Genomic DNA, 20815 nt, shown 5'->3' with positions numbered 1-20815 from the left:
ATCATAGTACACTTCTAGATGTGCCCCCCCTCCCTTCCCAGGCCAGCTCTGACGAGGCCCGACCCTTTGCTTCATGCCCTACTCCAACCCTGGGCTCTGGTCACTGCACCACCAGGACCAGAAGCCCTCCCCCTCTGCCCTCCCATTTCCTCCACCTCCATGTAGCACTCTCACTCACTCACCTGGCAGGCACCAGGTGCCCCGCCTTGAAAGCTGCTGGTTTTGCCATGTTCCTGCTCAAGATTTCCAAGCTCACCAAACCATCCTGACTGCCGGCTACAGTGATCAAAACCCCTGAGCATGCACCCCAGCTCCCCATATATATGGATATACACACTGTAAAGGCTGAGGTAAAAAGTGTGTGTATATATTTATATTCCAGAATTTCTTCCACTGCCCCCATGTGAAGGGTTCCAAGGACACATCCTCCCCCGCCCTAATGCCTAATGCCAGCCCTGCAAGATGCCCTCATCCCCAGCATCCTGGCCCCCACACCTCCATCAACTGTCCCAGCAGGTCAGTGCAGTTCTGAACACAACAAGCAATCCTCCCCAGCCTTCCTACCCCACTGACTGGGCGATTTTTACATCATATTTGTGCTTCCCAACTATGAAGTAATCAGCACCTTATAGATGTTCTCATCTCTGATAGAAAGCAAGATGCTGCTGAGATAAAGCTTGCTTAGGACCGGGTCCCCACGAGCTTGACTCGGCACACCTAAGGACAGAGACTCCGTGTCACTGTCACTCTGTACCACAAAGCCCTGGCATAATCACGGCATCTGACTTTCTCCCCAAAGGTTGTCCAGTGCTCCCCCCTGGCACCCCATGCTCGAGGCCTAGGAGGAGTCCCCTCTCCAAGCAGAAGCCAATCCCAGGGCTCCTCCTATGCTCCTGGGCAGAATGCCCCAGTACCCGTCTGCAGCCCCCTCCAGCCTCACCTCCCATGACTCACTGCCCTCTCTCATGCTCCCCCCCGCCATGTTCAAACACTGAACCCCATGTCAGAGTGCAGTGCGCTTGCTGACTTCAAATCCTGCCCCGTTCTTCGCCTTTTCACAGAGGCCTTCCCTACCCCTCCACCTCTCTGGGCCAAGTGGCTCTGTTCTATGGTCTTTCCAAGCCCTACATGTGCCTTCCCATTCCTCAGATGCCCTGTCTGACCCTTCACACCACTGCAGAGCCTTATTCCTGCTTCTGTCTGCCCCTCCCCAACTAGGTCTCTGAGGTCAAGGTCAAGATCTTCTGTTCTTTCTATCCCATGTATTTGCTCTGCAACATAAACACTATAGCAGAATGAAAATTCCAACAGAAATTCCACACACTGACCTTGAAAACCCAAAACAGTCTTTCAGGTAAAGGTTTAAAATTCTAAACATTGAGTTATCCTTAATAGGTTCACTTTTATTCAAAAAGGCTCTAGGAACAAATTTGAAGGAAAAGAGCTCTCCCATTGAGGGATGCCTAGGTGGCTCAGTGGTTGAGCATCTGCCTTCTCAGGGCGCGATCCCAGGGTCTCAGGATTGAGTCCCACATCCTGCTCCCCACAGGGAGCCTGCTTCTTCCTCTGTCTGTGTCTCTGCCTCTGTGTCTCTCATGAATAAATAAATAAAATCTTAAAAAAAAAAAAAAAACCCTCTCCCATTGAAAGCTTCGGCCATGCAAAATCTTCCCATGTTATACATGATATAACCCATGATATACCCATGATATACATCTACCCATGATATACATCTACCATTCTTCTCCATATATTAAGTACAAAAGCAAATCACAGAAAAATTTGTGGTATAAAACCATTCACATTTTAAAAGTATATTTCATGAACACATAATGCAGAGGAAACCATACAGACTCATTCATATATACTAAAATGTCAACCAGTGACTGACAGGAAGGGAAACAGGGTTAGCTGGAAGGAGGAAGAAGAGGGAAAGGCATCTTCCAAATGCTTCCATATTGTTAAACTGTTAAAACTGTGATGTAAAACTCAGTCCCCAAACACATAAAAGATATGAATGTCCTCTGCACCTTAGTATGCAAACTGTAACTTACTCCTAACCACAAAGCTTGGTTTCCTCCGGGTTCTTCAATTTAAGGCAGTACTCAGAGGCAACCATCTACCAACAGAAAGCTACCAAGCTATTTACCCTATGTCATAACGTCTATGTGTGTCTGTTTCTTGCAGCTGGAATTAAGATGCATTCTGTCTCCAAATCTTCACCTGAGAAAATCACTTCTGCATTTTCACAATAGGACACCAATACATCTGTAAGCATGTTCCACTCAAACATATTCTCAAGTTCTACTGCACAGTACTACTATTTAATTAAACATTCAAAAGCTGCTTAATCTGTACTAGACAGTAGTATCAAGTTTAGAGAAACAGGTACGAAAAAGATAGAAAATGCCAGACCACCCCAGAAGGCAAACATGAGATTCTTCAAATCACAAGAGACAGAAGTGACAAGAAGTGGACTCTCCTTTCTCCCCTTCTCCTCTCCTGCAACTTCACAGATACCAACAGATGTATATAGGCGTATATAGGCATAGATGTATACCTAGCAAGAATAGAAGTTGCCACATTATTTTTTTCGCTTTTTTTCGCCCACTTAAAGAGACAGTAGGCCCAACCTAAGCAAGTGCGGCAGTAGAAAATGAAATAGACGTCCCCCGAGGCTACCAAATAAAGGCATCTTCTTAGTTTTCTGACAAGAAGAAACATTCACTAAAGAAAAAGGAGAGCAACAAAGGGCGAATCCTGTCCAGCCCAGCCCAGCCCAGCCCCACCTCAGGCTGCAGGGATTAAAGCATCGCCTGTACCACCTCTACCACCTGGGTTACAGCCCAGGAAGCTTACAGCACAATCAGGGACTTCACTTCCCTTGGATTCACTCTGAAATTGACTCTGTCGGTGCTCTTCCCTTCTGACCACTTTCCTCTTCCTGGTGGAAACAGAAGTCAGGAGAAAGCACACATTTTCAGATCTCAGAACAGAGCAGGCCACTCAATAAACATCTGCTGCCAAGTGGATGATGAATCTGCTGAAAACTGACAGGGCAACAGCTCTGTACATGCACTTCCTTTTTCAACTAAATTCCAATGGACACCACTAATAAAGTCTGAGAGTAAATGCTCATAAATCTATTTTCAGAATGCTGAAGGCAAAGAACAGCAGAAAAAAGAATTTTTTTTAAAGTAGGTAGGAAGAAAAGGAAAATTCAGACTGCACAGCACAACTTCTAAATGAAGAAAGCCATCGTATGACCAAATCCAGAATGTGAAGATATGACGTAACACACAAAGGTGTAGTAACCTTTTTTGGAAAGTAGAACACTATGATTAAGAGCAAGACAGAAAGAGAATGTGTGTATATATAAGGATTCGTGCAAAGCACAAAGGAGAAATATTTTTAAAATTGAATACTGTTTTGGGGGTAACTTTTCAGCCTGATGTTAAAAGTTGCTTTGTTAATGACGTATTTGCTATTGGATCAGAATGCTACAGAGAAACCTGATAAAACTTCACAAATATAAAAGCTGTATAAAAGAAATTACAAAACTTTACTATAAAAAGAAAGCCCTCATTAAAAATGAAGAGACATCACTATTTCTGTATGGGAAGGCAGTTTAATATGCTAAAACTGTGAGAACTAGGATTTTATTTTTATATTTCATTCTCTAGTTTTTCCACACTGAGTACACTATTTTCCTATTTACAAATTATTTAGTTTTAAATGGGAACTTTAAAAATCTTGATGATGCTTTTAAGTTGGCCTTTTCATTTTGTATTTGAAAGGGTGGAGAGGGAAAAAAGGTACACGACGGATTGAGGAGGGACATCTCCCAGCACAGTGCCCACGGGCATCACCAAGACTGCAGCCAGGTGCTTGAGATGTGTGCGCTGGTTTTCCATTGCTGGGGTGGCTGCCCAACGGCTGTGTCCGCATGTCACCCTAACAGGCTGGAAAATGCCAGGCTTCTGTCCACAGCCTTTGTCAGGGATGGCACAGTCCCGGAGAACAAGATAAAAGGCGCATATGTGGGGAGCCAGACCAGGGGGGGTGTGTGTGTGTGTGTGTGTGTGTGTGTGTGTGTGTGTGTAGGGGGTATTGCACACGGTGAGAGCAGGGAGGGAGGGAGGGAAAGAGATGGGAGTAGGAGGGACTGGATGGGGGAGTGGGGAGGAAAGCAGGAAAGGAGATAAGGGGATAGGAGGATAGTGAGGAGGTGTTCCTTAGACAAAGCAGTTAGATGGGGGGGGGGGGGAGGAGGCAGAGAGGAAGAGGGAAGTGAGCAGACAGTGAGGGGAGTACCAGGACTAATAGTGAGGTGGGAGTATGGGAAGGGGGAAGGGTAAGAGTGAGTGGCAGGTGTGTGGGGTGGGGGGAGGAAGTGTTTGGAGCACATGGGGGACAGGTGCCCTAGAGGCTCAGAAGGCCTCAGGTGCTCAGTAGTGGGGGGATTGGGCAGGTGAGCCAGGCAGGTGCAGGTACAAGACTTGCCACTCTGGCTCAGAAGGGCTGCAGGCATTGCCAACTCAGCACCTGGCCTGGACAGGACATTGCTGCTAGGACAGAAGGACCTGCCTTCCAACTACCCAAGCCAGGGCATCAAGGCTGAAGAGCTCCAGGGCAGACAAGCTGCCCAGTAGCCACCTGGGCCCACCATGCTCACCAGCCAGGTTAGAGTCATAAAGAAAAAGGGGTTTTGCACAGCAGGGTCAAAGGGGAGAACCAGAAGCCAGTCGACCATCCACTAAGACAAGGGCAATGCCAGGAGTGGGGTCCCCTAAAATAGTTTCCTGCTCCCTCCACCTTGGAGGTACCCCGTTGGGACTGCTTCAAAGTGAAACGTTCTTTCAGGACAAATGTCACTAAAAGTCAACACAGAAGCTACGAAATGAGGTAGGTGCAGCCTTCGGGTTCCTTTGGGTCTCTCCACACCACCATGGAGTACCAGATTAAGAGCCAGGGCAAGTCACGTAACCATTCTCTGCCTCAGTTTCCCCATCTACAAAGTGGGGAGATTATCCTCCCCCCATGCCTCATTGCAAGACAGTAGCATTATCAAAGTCAGTCACTCCTCAACCTGAATTTCAGCACCTGCATCAGTGGCAGAGGCAGGGAGAGGGGGGCTTTTCATTGCTTTGAGAGTCTAGGATAGAAATTATTTCTTTTAAATAATTAAGGTGTATTGGGACTAAGGAGAGCAAAGAATCAGAATAGAATTCTTTAGAAAAAATAAAAAATTAAGAAAAAAAACAAAACCTAAGAGGCAGACGAGATCTAAGATCCTGATTTGGCTGCATGCAAGTTACAAGGAGAACCACCATTTACGGCCCTTATCATTCACGGCTAGTAACCATTTCTACAAGGCCTGTCACTGGCCCCTGAGAGCATCAGATTAATGTGATTCTTTCACTTGATTCCAACGGAGCCATCCTACCCCTTCAATCTTCTGTTGCTGATATAAGACGGCTGTCTGCTCACCCTTCAAAAAATAAATAAAGAGGGGTGCCTGGGTAGCTTAGTCGGTTAAACATCGGACTCCTGGTTTGGGCTCAGGTCATGATCTCAAAGTTGTGAGATCGAGCCCCATGTCAGGCTCCCCACTCAGTGGAGAGTCAACTTGGGATTCTCTCTCCAGCCTCTCCCTCTGCCCCTCCCACCCCTAAGTGAGCACTCCCTCCCGAAATGAAATAAATAAGATCTTTAAAAATAAATAGATAAATAAACAAAACTCAGATCACTTATATTACATATGTCAACTGAATTTTAACTTAGAAACAGCATATTTGTTTTCAGAAAGAGTATAAAAATGTTCAAAGATATTAAGAATAAAATTCCAAGGTCTCACTACCCTAACAAAATTGTTTTCATTTTCCAAGATGTTTAGATTCTGAAAAAGATACAATAAAAGGATTCAACTGTTTGCTGGTGCTGCTATAAAGGCACTAGTTTCTTTTGGTTAGAAAAATAGAAAGCTTAACTAAAAACTCAAAGAAACTCATGGATTATTACCTTGAAATTCACTCCTTGCCCTTCTGAATCAAAGGAAGGGAAAGAACACCTTGCCCCACCTCCAGGGTGCACCTGTTTGTCCACTGTCACTGCCCTTCCTCCGTGAGGACAATCCCTCCCCAGAGGTCACTTTCTCACACTCACACCTGGAAACATCTGTTCTTCCAGGTGGCTCATCAACTGAAGCTACTATCTCTTGAAAGAAATTCTTTCAATTCCTCATAGCTGTTTTTTTTTTAAGAGGGATTTTTTTTTAATTTTTATTTATTTATGATAGTCACAGAGAGAGAGAGAGAGAGAGAGGCAGAGACACAGGCAGAGGGAGAAGCAGGCTCCATGCACCGGGAGCCCGACGTGGGATTCGATCCCGGGTCTCCAGGATCGCGCCCTGGGCCAAAGGCAGGCGCTAAACCGCTGCGCCACCCAGGGTTCCCCCTCATAGCTGTTTTTAAAAAGTATTATTACCTGCCAAGTATAAAAGAACACAGCATTCCATGTTATAAGTGCATAAAAATGAAGCAGCAGGGTTAGATGACTGTCCCCAAGGCACAGAATGAGCTGAATGAAGGCAAGTGAAACCGCCCTTCTCCAAAAAGGGCCAATCCTGAATCATTCTCCCCACTTGTATCCTTCAGGAGCTCCTAAGATCCAAACATGTGCAGAACATAAAGCAAGAAAACAAAAAGGGGGAAGCAGGCATTAATGTGCATTCAACACTCATGGAGAATCTGGCAACCGGGCCTGCGTGTTAAACATCTACTCATGAAAGCTCTTCGACATCACAACAACCAAGCTCTTGACTTCCTGGCCTACTCAGCAGTACCACACACCAGGCCGAAAACCCGGCAGTTCATCTACACAAAACAGGGGGATGCACCTGGCACAGTGCAACATCCAGGCTAGATGGGCTGCCCCAAATGCAAAACTGTTTCTTTTTGGCCCTGCCCTAATGTTTGTGTGTTCTGAAATATATTCATCAAAATCTCTACCTTCTCAGCTGCATGAATTTTGATCAAAAGTTTACGCATCTCACTGAATAAAGTTTATGTGGAGGCAGACTTCAAATACTGCCTTTAAGCACCAGAAGGGCCTGCTCCGTGCACCCTGTCACCTCCATGCCCATAGTCATGCTGGCACCTGTGCCTTCAACTCTACTGTCCAAATCCTATCCATCCTCTAAAGTACCAACCCCTGGGCCTTGAGGGGATTCCCATTCCTTCCCAATCCCTGCTTGCATTTCTCAGGGCAAGGTACAGGGAGGGGCCTGGAGCTTCTATGAGCATTCTGGCATACCACTCTCTCAGTACCCCCTTGTGTTCAACAACTGGGGAGCTCAACAAATCCCACTGCTCAGGTTTCTGTAGAGCTCAACCTCCAGCACTGCATTTTCTTCCTGAAGATTGGTGGATGGGGGGCCAAAGTGCCAACCCTCTAAGCAGACGGCTGGTCCTTCTCATGACCAGCCCCATCCTGGCTACCCAGGGGACCCTGCGCCAAGAATAGGGGACAGAGACCAAATATATTTTTCTCCACACCATACCAGGCATGAGAGTAATCACCGTTCACTTCACACAGGACAGCTAACATATACATAAAAAATTCTTAAAAAGCAGTGGAAAAGAGAGGTGCCTAGCAGGCTCAGACAGAGGAAGATGTGATTCTTGATCTCCCGGTCATGAGTTCAAGACCCATGATACTTGCGGAGTCTATTTGAAATAAAAAATGAGTGGAAAAGAGAACCAGCAACTCAACAGAAAAATGAGGAAATCCATCAACAGTTCTCCGAAGAAGAGATATTAATAGCTCTTGGATATTTCAAAAGATGCTTCATGACACAATAAGAGAAACGCAAATTAAAACAAGGAGATACCATTTTTCAGCCTGGTGAAAATGCAAATGTTTGCCCAAAGCTCTGCTGGGGAGGCTGAGGTGAACCAGCTGCTTGTGACCCTGGTGGGAACATGAGCACAAGTTTCCCTGCTGTGGCGGTCCTTGTGACAGCAACATATCTGAAATCACTGAAATGCCTTCTGTAGGAGACAGGTGCATGCACACAGGAGTACTACAGCTGTACAACAGCACAGGGGCATCTGTTTGCACACACACAGCACGCTAGCTCTCCAGGAAGGGAGGCAAGGAGTCTGCACAGGATGCTACCTGCTGAGTAAAACCCACAGAAAGGGCGAGCATCCACAGACTAAGGCCAACATTTGCAGTAAGATGGACAAAATATATCGAAAGGGTGCAGAAGGCTCCAGATTTCCCCAAAAGGCTGCTAATTTTTTAGGTGCTTTGACTTTTGAACCAGGTATATGGTTTAAATACTTTATCAGAAAGAAGAAAATTGACACCTACCAAGAAATGAGTCTGACTTGTATCAGGCATTAAAAAAAAATTATTACAAGGAGCTTTTGGACACAATAACTGCACATCCTCAGTGGGGCATATTTTCTGAGGATAAAAAAGAACTACAAAGAAATCTTGAATTCGGTGAAGTCTGTTGTCAGTAGTGGTACTGACATACTAATTCCCATACCATTCTGTCTGTACAGTAGTAGAGAGCTAACGATTTTTTTACTGATGTCAGAAATGAGATTGTCACGGTGGGAAAAAGAACACAACAATATGGAATGGGGGAAGGTAAGGAAGAAACCTGTTAGGATTTAAACTGGGTGCATGTGTATAAACTCATGATTGGAAAAATGTGTATGTTTCCTGGCTCTGTCCCCTAAAAGAGATGGGAGCAAGGACACCTCAATGGCAATGTGCACAACCAAGGCACAGGCTCTGATTCCTTAACAACGTCTCCCAGTGAAAGAAGCAGGACTTCCTCAAGAAATGGCTACTTCAAAGTCTGGGGCAGGGAAAGAACAAGAGCCCAGAACATTTGGAGACCAGGGAAGTGCTCAGACGCAGAGAATCTATGAGCCCACAAAGATTTTTTTTAAAGGGGGGTGGGGGTAGGTGAGACATACCTCCAAAATATGTTCACAGCCTAATCCCTGGAACCCTGAATGTGATCTTGCTTAGAAAAGGATTCCTGGTGGATGTAATTAAGGATCCTGAGACCAAAAGAGCATCCTAGATTACCCAGTTGGGCCCTAAGTCCAGGACCAAGTGTCCTCATAAAGGACACAGAGATGTGACAGACAGGAGGCAATGTGGCCACCCACAGAGGCAGATGGAGGGATGCATCCACAAGCCAAGACATCTGGAGGCTCAAAGGAGCCTACAGAGGGACACTGGCCTCAGAAGCACATTGATTTCAGACTTCTGGCCTCTGAATTGTGAGAGAGTAACCTTCTCTCATGTGAAAGCCACCTAGTTTGTGGCAATTACTTACAGCAGGCAAAGGAAACTACTACAGAAAGTGAGAGATGAATGAGAGAGGCAAGTTCTTTCCAGAAGAACACACGTTAATAAACACAGAAGGGCTTATAGGATCAGAAAACCAGCATTTTGGATTTCCCAATGTTAAAACTGATCCAAGCAAGGACTGCCAATGGACGCTGAATGCACTGGCTGGACAAGAAGATACTCCAAGCCCCCAAGAACTGCCCCCAGGACTGTGTGCAGGGAAAAGACACCTTTAAAATAAAGCCAGCCCTTCCAGGCATCCAGCATATGATGAAGGGTGCGATAACCGTGACAGGATGCGAATCAACAAGCACTAGTATAAAAAAAGCTCAGCTGAATTTAATTGTAAAGAAACACTCAGATGAATCCAGGAAGCAAGCCGTTTTATAGGACAACAGGCCTGGGCTTTTCTTAAAAGGTGAGGGTCATGAATAATCAAACTAAGTTAGAGAACTAACAGCCAAATGCAACATATAAACCTTAACTGATCCTAGAGTTAAAACAACAACAACAGAAAAGGCTGTCAGACATGGATGGTACCATTAGTGGAAACTCAAACATGGACTGTACATTGGACAATATCATTTATGTTAGTTTTTAGAGTATGAGACTCTACAGAAGATGCTTCTAGTCTTAGCAGATCTATATTACTTAAAGGTAAAGCAATATTATGTCTGCAGCTTTCATATATTTCCACCAAATAAAAAAAGTATACATTAAAACAGAGAGAAAGAACAAATGTGGAAAAAAAGAACAGCTGGTAAATCTGGGCAGGGGAGTATTTGGGTGTTTGCCAAAATACTCTTTCACTAGAAAGAATAGAAAACAAGCATGAGAATTCTTAAAATAAAATTTTGAGGGCTCAAAACAATTTTGAGATGCCCCTCCCTAACCCCAAAGGAGGGCTGGAAGGAAGGTCCTCAGGCCCCTGCCTGGTGGGTCTCAGGAGGATCCTGAGAACCTGCATTTAACAAGCGTGAGCTAATCCTCATGCTCAGGTAAATCTGGAACCAGCACCTGGACTGTTTGTTTTTCCCCTACCTTTTTTTTCCAGAAGTCTGCTGGCATCAGGATGCAGTCTAACTGCCCATGTCTCCCAAGCAACAGGCCAGTGGGTGTTTACTGTGTGAATTCTCGAGGACAGTCCCTAGTCACATGAGGTTGATTATCTTAAGGCAAAACTATTCTAAGGGAAGCCCAACTCAGACAAGGTTGAAGTCTGTTCCCACAAATGCAAATACCATGCTTCTAGATGGGTTTCAGTGTTCCATTTAGTGGCTTTCCTCTCCAGTACAAGGGTAACAGGATGGAAAGGTACCACAAGCGTGGCGTCATTACCACATGATGCATGATACACCAAGAAATACCTGAATATTACAAGGTATCACAACTCTAGTTTTCAAAAGCTGAAGAATGGCTCCTAAGCTCACTATAACATCAGAAAGTAGACTTCTTTGTCATTCTTGCTTAGGGTCTAAGCCTAAGTGGACGGGAAAAGGGGAACAGAAGGTGGCTAGAGAGCAAAAGAAGGATGAGCAGGCAGCGGAGAAGTCCGGAATGGTCAGGAGAGTCTGGAATGGTCATGACTGGTGCATGTGGAAACGGGGTGAAAAGGCTACAGAAACAGGGGTCTGACTTTCAAATCTGTCTGAATAGCAGAATGAGTGGCAGCTCCACTCCTCACCCTGGCAGATGCCAGGCAGCTCCATCTCTAGGAAGGGCATCTTGGACGGGGGAGCCCCAGGTTCACCTGGGACGATGGTCAAAGTACTGCTGAGACCCGAAGCCCTGTCCCCACTGGGCCGTCCAGCAGAAACCTGGCAATGCCCTGTCACCAGAGCTCAGAGCCCAGAGGACAGATCTACAGTACTCCTCCGAAACAGGAGCAAACAACCTAGGGCCAGCAGAAAACCAAAGAAAGCCTCGCACAAGAAATGTGGGAAAGGACCTGGAGGGAAGAGACTCTTCAGCGAGAAAGAAAAATGAGCAAACAAAACTACCACAAACATGAAATGAAGACATTTTTAAAATTTCTTTTAAATCCAGAGAAAAAAGAACTCATGAATAATAATAATTTTAAAAGATAGCAAAAATACAATTAAAAAAAAAATCTCTAGAAGTGCTAAAATACAAAGAGGAATTTTCCAGAAAGCAGAGCAAAACTTTTTTAAAGAGGGTGGGGTGGGGGAGAATAGGAAATAAAAGGCCTAGAGCAGGCAATACTACATCAGCATACTGATATTCCAGGGAGAGAGAACACAGAATGGAGGAGATGAAACAAGCAAAGAATTATTTAAGAAAATCCCCGGAACTGAAAAGGAAGAGTCTTTGGGTTGCCAGGGGCCTCTCCAGTACCCAGAACAAGGGGCACAAATGCATGCCAGGCAGGCCATGCCCACCTCTGACAAGGGCACAGGCTGGCCAGGGCAGGCTCTGCTGAGCTGCAGCAACAAGCAAGCCCAGACCCTATGATGCTTAAAAACAATGATGCATTCCTCACAGTATATCACTCTAAGGCGGGGGGGGGGGGGGGGGGGGGGGGGGGGGGTGCTCCGCACTGAGTGTCATCCCCTTGAATGATGCCAGTTATCAACTCAGAGAGAAGGAAACGTTGACAATTACTCACTGGCCCCAGAACTGGAGCAGGGCACCCCGTGCCTCAGCTCCAGGGCATGGTGACTGCATGAGGCCACCGAGCTCTGGGAGGGAGGACAAGGCCAGGGTGGCAGAAAGCTGGAAATGTGTGGTCAACCATGACTATCATGGGCCAAAAGAAGATCCTGCAATCTTCCAGAAAGAAAACACAAGTCCCATGGAAAGGGACGGACCTGAAACAACTTGTCAACATTAGAAGGCAGAGGGATCCCTGGGTGGCGCAGTGGTTTAGCGCCTGCCTTTGGCCCAGGGCACGATCCTGGAGTCCCGGGATCGAATCCCACGTCGGGCTCCCGGTGCATGGAGCCTGCTTCTCCCTCTGCCTATGTCTCTGCCTCTCTCTCTCTCTCTGTGTGACTATCATAAATAAATAAAAATTAAAAAAAAAAAAAAAACATTAGAAGGCAGAAAGCAACGAGACAATCCCTAAAAAGTTCTGAAGGAATCTTTTTCTAGAATTCTGCATTATCAATGTACCAACTAAATGCAAAGAAAGACACTTATGATGGTCTCAAAATTCTCCTCCAATGCATGTCCAAGTGAAAGAAGTGTGAAATAAGTTAGGGGAAGTCAGGGGACAGGACACCTGTGACGGGCAGAGCAGGTCCGAAGGCTCTGGGGGCCCTTCCTCCGGAAGGTGCTAGTCGAAAGGTCCTCTGCCTCTAAACATTTGGGGAAAGATGCAAACAACTGACAAGCATTTGGAGTTGAATCAGAAATAGTATATAGAAAGCAAAAAAAAAAAAAAAAAAGTTATTAGCTGCAGGAAAAACAAAAATTCATGCACAACATGCTCAGTGGCAATAAGAATAGAGTTCAGTCATACACATATATATTAAATGTTGATCTCAAAATTACACCATATCTACATGAGGGATGTAAACATGGAGGAGGAGGGCAGCTTTAGAGAATAAACAATCATCTTCCAAAGAATAAAGGCACTAGGTAACACGGACAAATGACAAATTAGCAAGCTATCATCCTATGACACAAAGACAAATACCAAAATCAGCTAACCGAAGTTAAGTACTTGCCTCTGGGTGGGGAAAAACAAAGGCAGGGACTCAGTTTTACCTAACAAACCATGCAGAGGCTATTTGACTTTTCAAACTATATGCATGTTTAAAAAAAAAAACAACACTAAAGGTAAGTCCAGTTCAGCCTCTGCCTGGGGAGCCTCACCCTAGTAGGTTGGCATGATTTTCAATCAGGCATCGGAGCTCTTCCAAAGAGCTAGTAGCACTGATCCAAGTGCTACAAGGGCTGAAACACTTAAGTGACAATTCCTGTCCTGGAGGATTGGGAATTTTATTGAGAAGAAAACACAGGCATGGAAAAGAGCTCTAGTGCACAATGCAAGGGGCACAAGCTCACTCCCCTAGGCATGGTCCAGAATGTTCACTGATAGGAAGGGAGATTCTGGCACAAGCAGTAAAAAACAAACAAACAAACAAACAAACAAACAAAAACACCCTTTGAGAAATGAGAAAGACTAGCAGAACTTGAGAGGAACAGGCAATGCACTTCCAGAACCGGGACGGGCTAGCCGTGAGGGCGTGTGTTAAGTGGGAGTGTGAACAGTTTTTTCAAAGAGATTTCACTCCTAACAAGGAGGGCAAGATTGTCAATGGGCTGGCTCCCTGTTGACTTACATTTTCAGTGTCCTTGGACACTACCAATCGAAGTCCCGTAACATTTTTCACCCCTTCTGCAATGTCTCGGATATACCATCCCTGCTCATTAGTAACACTGATCCACCCTATTCTTCAGCCCCTCATAACTAAAATCACAAATTTTATAATCTGGCCCAGGGCCTCTTCCAAGCCAGCCAGATATGACCCCCGTCTGCCGGCCAGCCTCAACACTGTACCCTGTTTTCATGTTCTAAGAACACTACCCTTCTTTGCATTCCTAAAGCACTCCCTGCACTTGGCTGCCACAGGACCTCTGCACATGCAGAGGAACAAATTCCCTCCTAGGCCTCTTATTCTATACATCCTTATTCTCAGCTTGAGCCTCAACTCATCATGGAAACAAGTGCCCCTGATTACTGTAACTCAGGAGTCCTTCTCATAAGCTCTCAGGCATTCCTTTCCTTCATACCAGTTTGTAAATTAACCCTCACTTGTATGATTATCTAATTCTTGGTCCCTTTACTGTCTAGGCCAGGGGTTCCTAGACCACAGCAACAGCTTCCCAAGTGAAGTTTATGAAGTGCACATCCCAGACCTATTCAATCAAAAACTTGAGGTGGGAGGTTAAAAACTCTACGTTTTGAAAATCCTCAGGGCGATTCTGATGCACACTCCAGTTTGAGAATCCCTGCTCTAGGGACCAGGATGGCACTTGTCAGCGTCCCCTGACACCAAGCATGGTCACAGACAACAGTTAAGGACTTGGCAGGATTTCCCGGTGGAATGAATGGTGAAAAACTTCCCATGGCTTCCTACATCCCCCTTTATTAATTCTAAACACCTCTGTCCAACTTTAGAAGTCCGATAACCAAAGGTGAGGCTGCTGCAGACATGGGTTCTACCCAGGGCTCCCTGGCCTTTGTGCGTTCAAAATTTGGCTATTATTTGTTATCTGTGTAGATTTCTCTTGGTCTTAATTTCCTCACCTCTAAAATGAGAATGACCACAGTATTTCCTAAGGTTGTTGAGATAACTGAATAAGCCAATGAGACTCATGCCTGCACATACATGTAAACACCCAGCAAATTTAGGTATTATTATTTCATAACAACAATCATGCAATTTTAAATGATCTTCCCCCTGAGTCTCAGCTCTTCGTACCCAAGACTGACTCCAAACACTTAAGAGTAGCTTTCTCCCTTTCAAACTACTCACATCTAACACCCATCCCCGGCTTGAAACTGTCTAGGATCTAAGAGCCCTGCTTGAGCTTTCTCTGCTCCACCTCCTGGAACAGCTGGGCTATGCTGGACAGCCTGCGTCTTAAGAACACACATCCTCCCAGAGCTCTACTGAAGTCACTTTCTAAAGTCCCCTGCCACCTCTGGAATCAGATCTTGGTAACTCAAACAGTTAGCAGGGGGTTTCATTTAAGACTTTGTCTGGTGGCTAGGAACCCAACGGAGCTCACACGGGGAGCTATTTCTAGACCAACAGTGGTAGTTGGTAAAGTATTAATAGCAACAATTAAAATATATTCCCGTCATATAGATTGGAAAAAAAAAAAACAAAAACAAAAAACAAACAACAACAACAACCCAGCAAGCAAGCCCGCACAGGACAGTTCCCGCCTCTAGGATGCCACAGGGTCTACCAGCTGCCTGCGCGGCGCGGGTCCCGCCGGGGTCCGGCCGAGGCTGGGCGTCCTGACAGCCGCGGGAGCCGCGGGAGCCGCGGGAGCCGCGCACACGGCGCACAGCGTGCACCCGGCCGCCCGCCGCGCCTGCCCGGGACCCAGGGCACCCGCACGTCTGGGCGCGGCCGCGGGCCGGCGGGGGCCGCAGCCCTTGGCTCCCCCACAGTTAAATGCTGAGTAATTTTCCTGCGGAGCCAACAGGCGAAGCGGGGGCTCTGCCAACGGCAACAGTATTTTTATCCTCCTTCCCCAACGCGGCGGCGCGCGCGGCGGCGGCGGCGGCGCCCAGGGTGTCCTCGCCGCACGCTCGGGAATCGCCGGCTGCCGGGGCGACGTGGACCGCAGTCCTCCGCGGCGGGGCCGGCGGGCGGGGGGGGGGGGCGGCCGACCCAGAGCCCCGCGGCCGGCACCCCCGCCGGGCCTAGGCGCTCGGGGTCTGCGCCCGAGTTGGCCGGCAGCTGTGCCGCACGAGCGCACCGGGGAGGGCCGGGCCGCAGCCCCCAACGGGCTGAGAGCGGGGTGCGCGGTCCCGCAGGCCGCCCCGGGCCGCGCGCGCCCCCGGCCCCCAACCCCGCCGCCGCCGCGGCGCCGGGGAATGAATGGGGCTCCCCGCCCGCCGAGGGCGCGAACTCACAGGCGACGTAGGCGAGGAGCGCGATGCCCAGCAGCAGCTTCATCCTCCTGCGGTTGACGGCAGACACGAGGCGCAGCAGCGCCTTGCTCACCATGCCCGGGAGCCGCGCCGGTCCAGGGCCCTGCCGCGCGGGGCCGCCTGCTGCACGATGCGCGGCGGCGGGGACGGCGGCGGGGACGGCGGCGGCGGCGGCTGTGGCGGCGGCGGCTGTGGCGGCGGCGGCGGCGGCGGCCGCGGAGAGCCCCGCCCCCTACCTCCGGCGCGCGCGGTCCCGCCCCCGCGCGCCGGGTTTCCTGCTGGGGGGGCCGCCGCGCACGCGCGACCCCGCCCCCGCCCCGCCCCGCCCCCTCGTCCCCTCCACGCCCCGCCCCTCTGCCTCCTCTCCCCGCAGGCGCAATCGCCGCCACAGGCTCCTCCGGTTTCGAAGAATGTGGCCGCGCGCCGGGGGCGGGGCGTGCGCGGCGCATGCGCGTGCCGGCGGGTTTTCCCCGAGGAGCCGGCGGGGTCCGTACCTGAGGGGCGTCCCGACCCCGGGGCGGGCGCGGGGGCGTTGGTTTCCGAGCCCGGCCCAGCGGGCGGCGGGCGCCCCTGGGAGCCACGAGATACTTGTGCGGAATTTGGGCGTGTCTCTGAAGTTCTTTGAACGCGTCTTTCAGAGAGTGGACCGGCCCCGTGGGCTGCTGTGTGGCTTCGGCCACAACGGGGCGGGAAGAGTATGGATCCTCTCGGCCGCGCCGCAGTCAGAGCCCGGTGGTGGGTTCTCGGCCTTGACCCGCTGGGAGGTCCGTCTCAGAAAGTGCTTTGTTATTATTATGAGCACGTGATGCTGGCGGCAAAGAAGTAGGACTAACCGGGGAAGGGGAGGAATGACGGCGCGCCGTCTGTCCCGGAGGAAACGCGGAACGTGTCGGCACACGTGTCCGCTCCGGGTGCCCCGGGCGCCCACCTGTGACCCCGTGGCCGCGGCGGGGTGTGCCCAGGCCACGAGCATCCGGGGACTGCCCGCGGCAAACGCGGAGCCGCGCCAGGCACCCAGGACCAGCAGCCGGCCCCGGTACAGGAGGGGGCACGGTACGCGCAGGCCTGCGGTGCCAAGCCCGTGAGCCCCAGAAAACGCCGGGGAGCTACCGGATGGAAGTGCTGAGAGCGTCGGGGAGAAATCGGAGGAGCACCCGCGTCCCTGGAATGCCAGGCCAATTTGCCAGGGAGATACTTTGTATTAGCTTCCTGAGAAGCCTCCAAGAACAGTCAACGACTAGCAATAAACCCAAAGCAGTAACACGTTACAGCCCTGAAACCACACAGTGCAAACGCTGTGATTGTGTGATGCAATACAACCTTCCCCTATCCCTGGTGTATCCCAGGAACTCTCCGGGAGAATCGGTGAATGGAAGGAAACATGCTGAGCAGCCTTATGGCGGGAAGAGCCACCCTGCTGTCATGCTGCCCACAAATGGAGGGACCCACTTTCAAGATGCCTGGATCCCAGTCTCTGAAAATATGGGAGCAGCCAGGTGGTACTTCCTTCACTTCCTGTGGAGGCAGACAGAGCCCTACGGTGGGAGCCAGAAGCCTGTGTTCCCACACGCAGGGTTCTGGAGTCCGTCCGCCTGTGAGCCTTGAACAAATCGCTTTTTGCCTGTGAATCTTAGTTCACCTGTCATTGACATTTTGGATTTGGATTTGGGTTAGATCTTTGATTGCTGCACGGAAGCGCCTAGGGCAGGCAGGGACCCTGGGCTCCTCTGATTCTGATTCTGTGATTTTTTGATTAAATGTAAGGGGCAGATATGAAAAAAGATTTTGTTGACACTTGCCCTACTGGGAAAATCATACTGAAGCTGTAAGTGGGTTTCAAACATATTCGGTTGAAGGTACGATTTGGTTAATAGATTCCTATCAACTAAATTGATAGGTATCTATCAATTCAAACAGGACAGCAATGAAACACATGCTATTTCTGAACAAAACGGCAGAACCACATTCCTAGTTGAGTGTTTTTCTGCCACCATACACCATTGCCAATTTCTCCAGCCCCACTGGAGTAAGTATATGGAAATGCCATCAGTGGCTACAGGTAAAATGCTGCTGCTGCCATCATTACCACCAGGAAAGCTGTTGGTGGCCCAAGACCCTGATTTCCAGCTCAACCAAAGCCAGAATTGTGAAGTGGGAAACAGCACATCTTGTGCCCAGTGGAGGTGCAAAGGCGCAAGGAAAAGGAGGTACCAAAGAGGTCCTCCAAACTCATCAGGGAATCTGTGGGCTTTGGTCTGTCATTCCCTCTGCCCCCTTCTCTGCTTTCTCTTGCCTTGTTCCAACCAGTCCACCTCCACCTCCCCCAACAGGCCTGTGCTTATGTCCCCACCCCCATGCCTCCTCCTTGCTATCAATGACATAATTCTTTCTGTGGATATGTTAACAAGAATATTTTTTTTAAAGATTTTATTTATTTATTCATGACAACACAGAGCAAGAGAGGCAGAGACACAGGCAGAGGGAGAAGCAGGCTCCATGCAGGGAGCCTGATGTGGGACTCCATCCCGGGTCTCCAGGATCACACCCCGGCCGAAGGCGGCACCAAACCACTGGGCCACTGGGGCTGCCCAACAAGAATATTTTTGAGCAATTACTAGTTACAAGGGGTAATTAAGAATTGAATCGATATGGCTCCTGTCCTAGAGTGTTAAAAATCTACAAAGGGCAGGAAATAACACTTATTACCCCTCTATCACATGCCAGGGCCTGTTCCACAAGATGCTTTGACACGTGATCTCCTGAAATCCTTGTAGCAGCCCTGTGGTATAGGGGCACCATTGCTGCTGCTGTGTTTAATAGAGGGACTGAAACCTTAAGAGTTTAGGCAGTAACTGGAAGCCTGGGGATGGGGTTTTAGTTCATGCCTTGCCCCTAGGTCAGGATGCTTTCTACAGGAGAGTGAAAACATGCACAGAAACAACTGTAATTCCTGGTAGCAGATGGTGAGGGCTGTGGGACAGGCTCTGTGGATGGCTAAGAAATTTCACGAGACAGGAACACTGCTCCCAGGAAGTATGGGGCACCAGGTCTGTGGGTACATGCTCACCAAAGTTGAGAGGCAGCAGCTCCAGCGGGAGTGTTTGTACCACAGAAATAACCTATGGATATAAATCAGGGCTGCTGCTGCTTTTTGTTTGTTTGTTTTCCTTTTAAACTAGCACATCTCTGCTTCCAGGTGAGAACAGGGAGAGGAAGGTTTGGCAGAATAGGGCTACGTCAGCAGGATTCGAAAGAACTGGTAAGATTTTGGGTGGGGGTTTCCCTGGGGAAATAGCAAGGACAGGGGCAAGGGGGAGGGATAGGCTCCCAGAGGGCACGGTGGGATATTTGTCCGGCTGGAGAGACAGGGATTGAGAGGAGAAGGTATAAATGTTGGAAATAAAACATTCTGGAAGGCCTTGAGGGTTAGTACAAACCATGAGTCAGGCCCTGGCCAAGAGTTACTTTCTTTGCTGGCTACTTACCGGTGGCCTCAGCCTCCATCTGTACTTGGGGTCTCTGTTCTTTTTTTTTTTTTTTTTTTAAGATTTATGTATTTGTTTATTCATGAGAGACACAGAGAGAGAGACAGAGACACAGGCAGAGGGAGAAGCAGGCCCCATGCAGGGAGCCCGATGTGAGACTTGATCCTGGGACTCCAGGATCATGCCCTGGGCTGAAGGCAGGTGCTAAACGGCTGAGCCACCCAGGGATCCCCAGAGGCCTCTGTTCTGATCTGCAGGGGCTGGGAGTGCATGCACTGCTTGGTCCAGCTCCTGGCAGGATCTGCCCCTCAGAGGTCCTCCTGGAAGACCAGTGGGAGAGACAAATTCTGCTTCTGGCTCTTCCAGTGTAGCCATTGCTAGTGGTTGCTGCAAGTTGCTAGTGGTTGCATTAGCCATTCACTAGCAAAGGTAGGTGATTCCAAACCCCACCTGTCATCTTGTCATCTTGTCAGAGAATCAGTGCCTCTCTTCTGAGCTGTTCCAGGGCTGAGCACCCATGGGCATTCACTGCTTCTCACCTCTGGGTATTCTTTCTTATTCTTCTAATATCTCTCCTCTTTGTCTTCATAAGCCTCCCAACAGCTTTGTCACCAATCTCCTGTATTACATTTCTAATGTTTGAAATAGTTTTGGATAGTTTTACTGACTAGACCTTGACTAACACATCTTCCACTAAGATACTTGAGAAAGAACTGCCTGTCATGAAGCTGCTTCTCCACACCAGGCCAGCTCTGCCACAGGTCACTGCTGCTTTCTGCTGGGTGCTGACCCTGATGCATGCCCTGGAGTCCCTCTGTAGAGGACATTACTGCCGTGGGTCTCAGAAGAGAACAGACGAAATGTGAGTGCACTGGACCTTCTCTCGGGCTTGGGGACACAGGAGGGTTTAATATGCCAGCCACATGAACAATTTGAAATTCTATATCTAACATTCCCATTCCTAGGAGTCTTTTTTAAAAATAGGCTTTTTTTTTAACAGCTTTCTACTTAAAAAAAAAATAACAGCTTTAGACTTGCAGAAAAATTGAGAAGGTACAGAGAGCATTCTCATGCATCCATTTTCTCCTGTCATTGACATCTTGCATTTACATAGGATCTATGTCCCTTCATGTCAGGGCTTCATACTGTCACCATGATTTGTGACTGCCTGATGTTGGCCTTGATCACCTGGCTTAGGCGTGTTTGTCAGGTTCCTCCACGCACGCACGGCTATACTTTGCCCGTTTCCATTCTGTCTTTGCAAGAAAGCCACTCTGCACAGCCTGCACCTGAGAAGCTGGAAGTTCTGCACCAC

General features: G+C 48.6%; 1 protein-coding gene across 2 annotated transcripts in view; it reads right to left on the bottom strand.

The window, feature by feature from the left end:
- Positions 1-16203, bottom strand: part of UXS1 (UDP-glucuronate decarboxylase 1) — a 93815-nt gene extending 77612 nt beyond the window's left edge. For both annotated transcript variants that reach the window (XM_055328787.1, XM_055328788.1), the window contains exon 1: positions 15998-16203. In XM_055328787.1, coding sequence (XP_055184762.1) covers positions 15998-16091 — 94 coding nt within the window. In that variant the 5' untranslated portion in view covers positions 16092-16203. The remainder of the gene's footprint in view (positions 1-15997) is intronic.
- Between the last annotated feature and the right edge of the window lie 4612 nt (positions 16204-20815).

Source organism: Nyctereutes procyonoides, unplaced genomic scaffold (genome assembly GCF_905146905.1).
Source record: "Nyctereutes procyonoides isolate TBG_1078 unplaced genomic scaffold, NYPRO_anot_genome, whole genome shotgun sequence".
NCBI lineage: Eukaryota > Metazoa > Chordata > Mammalia > Carnivora > Canidae > Nyctereutes > Nyctereutes procyonoides.
This window is presented reverse-complemented; position numbering and strand designations above follow the sequence as displayed.